This window comes from Argentina silus (genome assembly GCF_951799395.1).
Source record: "Argentina silus genome assembly, chromosome: 7".
In the NCBI taxonomy this organism is placed as follows: domain Eukaryota; kingdom Metazoa; phylum Chordata; class Actinopteri; order Argentiniformes; family Argentinidae; genus Argentina; species Argentina silus.
Window position 1 is genome coordinate 13,740,350 of NC_139661.1, and position 3,069 is coordinate 13,743,418.

At 50.3% G+C, this 3,069-nt stretch overlaps 1 protein-coding gene across 1 annotated transcript in view; it reads right to left on the reverse strand.

Annotated features, from left to right (window-relative positions):
• dmxl1 (Dmx like 1) overlaps nucleotides 1–3,069 on the reverse strand; it is a 40,500-nt gene that overhangs the window by 3,723 nt on the left and 33,708 nt on the right. The window contains exons 40-45 of the mRNA XM_083673948.1: nucleotides 1,762–1,900; nucleotides 1,571–1,631; nucleotides 963–1,090; nucleotides 608–685; nucleotides 391–482; nucleotides 5–57 (exon numbers count right to left, since the gene is read on the reverse strand). Of these exons, the coding sequence (XP_083530074.1) occupies nucleotides 5–57; nucleotides 391–482; nucleotides 608–685; nucleotides 963–1,090; nucleotides 1,571–1,631; nucleotides 1,762–1,900 (551 nt within the window). The remainder of the gene's footprint in view (nucleotides 1–4; nucleotides 58–390; nucleotides 483–607; nucleotides 686–962; nucleotides 1,091–1,570; nucleotides 1,632–1,761; nucleotides 1,901–3,069) is intronic.

Consider the following 3,069-nt stretch of genomic DNA (forward strand, 5'->3'; position numbering starts at 1 on the left):
TCACCCTGCACCAGGCTGTTCATGGGAGTCACCAGGGTATCCCACAGACACACGTTCCTGCAGACACAACAACATGACTTTTACTGTAGCATGCGTTAGCACAACTGGCTAGTAAACTGAAAAAACATTGAAATCAGACCGACGGTCCGACTGGAGCTAGTTGCTAGGAGCTTGGAGCTAGTGCTCTAGCCTGTAGCTATCAACCTGGAGCTATCCGACATATGTGCTAGTTAGCCTGTAGCCATGTACCTGTCGTCTGTTGACATGTGCGCTAGCTAGCCTGTAGCTACTGAATGTAGATGGAGCTAGTTGACATGTGCGCTAGTTAGCCTGTAGCTACGTACGTGGAGCTAGCTGACATGTGCGCTAGGCTAGCCCGTAGCTACGTACCTGTTGTCTGTTGACAGGCCCGCAGTGGCGATGAGGGAGGAGGAGCCCACGAACACAAAGTCATGAGCTGTCTTGTTATGGCACTGCAACGTCTGGTAGGGAACAAACAACAACAACAACGTCAACAAGAGGGAGAATAGAAGAATGGGAGAGAGGTATTCAAAGGGGGAATAAGAGAGGGGTTGGACAAATGGGATTGGACCAATTGTTGTCTTACCAGGTAAGGTTTAGGTGTGTTGCCAGTAGTGTTGGTCTGCCACAGACTCAGAGCACCATCAGCATCAACGATACCAAACTGGAGAACACACACACACACACACACACACACACACACACACACACACACACTTTACTGCAGGAGAATTTAACTGAGGAGTACTGTCTGTGTCTGTCTGTCTGTCTGCCTGCCTACCTGTCTGTCTGTCTGTCTGCCTGCCTGCCTGCCTGTCTGTCTGCCAAACATTAATGTCCATGTCCCTGAGGGAGTGAGGGATGAATAAAGCCTAGCTAGGTCTGAACAGCTCAAAGTACCTCAGCTGCTGTCTCCGTGGGCGACAGGAGAAAGTGCTCACCTTGTTGCCTTGGTGATTGAATCGTATCCGTGTAACCCTGGAGTTGCCGGGACTCCGGAAGCAGATGATCTGTTGGGAATGTCCCCACTCGAACATCCGCACGCTCCCGTCCTGAGCTCCGGTCAGGTCTGAGGGAGGGAGGGGAAGGGTTATCACTAACACAGATATGATGCAGCAGCACAGATCATGAATAGTTCATCAGGACCTACAGTTCAGTCTGCATAACACTGTCAGCTACTAGCACAGGGGAGGATGGGGAAGTAAACATCTAGTGTGTGTGTGTGTACAATATGGTATTTTAACTGATTAATAGTTTATAGGTACAGTACTTAACCTGTGCATAGTACAGTAAGATCTGCTGTCTGATGTTATGATGTGGAAATGAACATGTATACTGAGTGTGTGTGTGTAGTAACTCTGATCAGACACACGACACACACAGTTCCTCCCAGGCCTCCAGTTCCTCCCAGGCCTCATGTTAAACCAGGAGCTCCAGAACTGAGTGTGTTTGATACCATTCCTCATTCCGTTCCATGCATTACAATGAGCCCCGTCCACTGATTTCTACCTGGACCAGCCGCCTGTAGAACAGAGGTTGAGGTACTTACAGTAAGGCAGGGAGGGGTGGGATGTCATCCTCCTCACATTGTTGATGTTCCTCTTGATCAGCTGTGTGAGGTAGAGGAGGAGGGGACACTAGTTAGTGCACGCACGTGCGCACACACGCACACAGGGAATATCTAAATCCAATGAATCAACCATAATCATTCTGATGTGAAAGGTCCATGAAGGGGCTCACCACGGAGGCTCCTCTGCCCGTCTGCAGGCCCCCGAGCCATGGCATGTTGATGGGCGTGCCCAGGCTGCTGTGGGTGTAGGGCGTGGTGCCATGCAGGGTGCTGAAGTCATCCCTGGCCTGGACCATAAGGAAATCATCTCTGAGATAGAAAGGGAGGAAGAGAGGAGTTAGAGTGAAAGAGAGAGAGAGACAGAGAGAAAGAGAGAGAGAGACAGGGAGAGAGAAAGAGAGAGAGAGAGAGAGAGAGAAGCAGAGGAGAGTTAGAACAGACAGTCCCCTAGTGTCGTGGAGGTGGTTTGGAAACACACTCTCATGATGAGGTAGCCCTGCCTGGCGAGACCTGAAAATAAGTGTCCCCTCAGACGTTGACGATGTCCTCTTGACATAATGGTAGACGCTTGGCTCTTCCATGTCGAACCCTGCCCCTCACACTAGTAACAGCTGAGCAGCTTTCAACTGGCTCCTTCACCCCCTCTACGCCCCCCCCCCCCACCACCACTACTCTTTGTTTAGTTTAATTTGTACAAATAGAAAAACAGTTTGTACAGTTAATAAACAACAGGATGTCGGTGGTCATACATCACAGAGTCAGCAGTGTGGACAAACTAACAAAAGATCTAATTAAATCTAGACGCAAAAAAAACTCTTTGCCAGGTCACTGCTGCTAAAGAGAATACATTCTCACTTCTCAGCCATCCTACCAGGAACAATAAAAGTTAAATAACAATAAGATACTCTACCAAGACCAACACAGAGCTGAGACCAAGAGCTGGTACTTCAGACTTCTGAACAGCCTCATGACAGTCCAACGGTGAAATGTCTGAATGTGCTGTTACTGTCAAGGTGAAGCAGTGTGAGACAAATCACCGTCTCCAGCCACACAAGGACCGTCAAGGTTAGAGTCTGGCAAGACTGGCCGCACGCACGCACGCACGCACGCACGCACGCACGCACGCACGCACGCACGCACGCACGCACGCACGCACGCACGCACGCACGCACGCACGCACGCACGCACGCACGCACGCACGCACGCACGCACGCACGCACGCACGCACGCACGCACGCACGCACACACGCACGCACGCAGAGTCTTTTCCCAAGACTACAGTCTCTCGCCTGGGACTAAGGAAATGACAGTTGTTTTTAGAAACTACCATTTCTCCAGGCAGTGGGAGTGTGGTTCGTGGCTGTAGTTTCTCCAGGCAGTGGGAGTGTGGTTGTAGCTGTAGTTACTCCAGGCAGGGGGACTGTGTTTGTGTAGTTTGAAAATCTATTAATTCTTTTGTTGCATCTTTTTGACTAAGC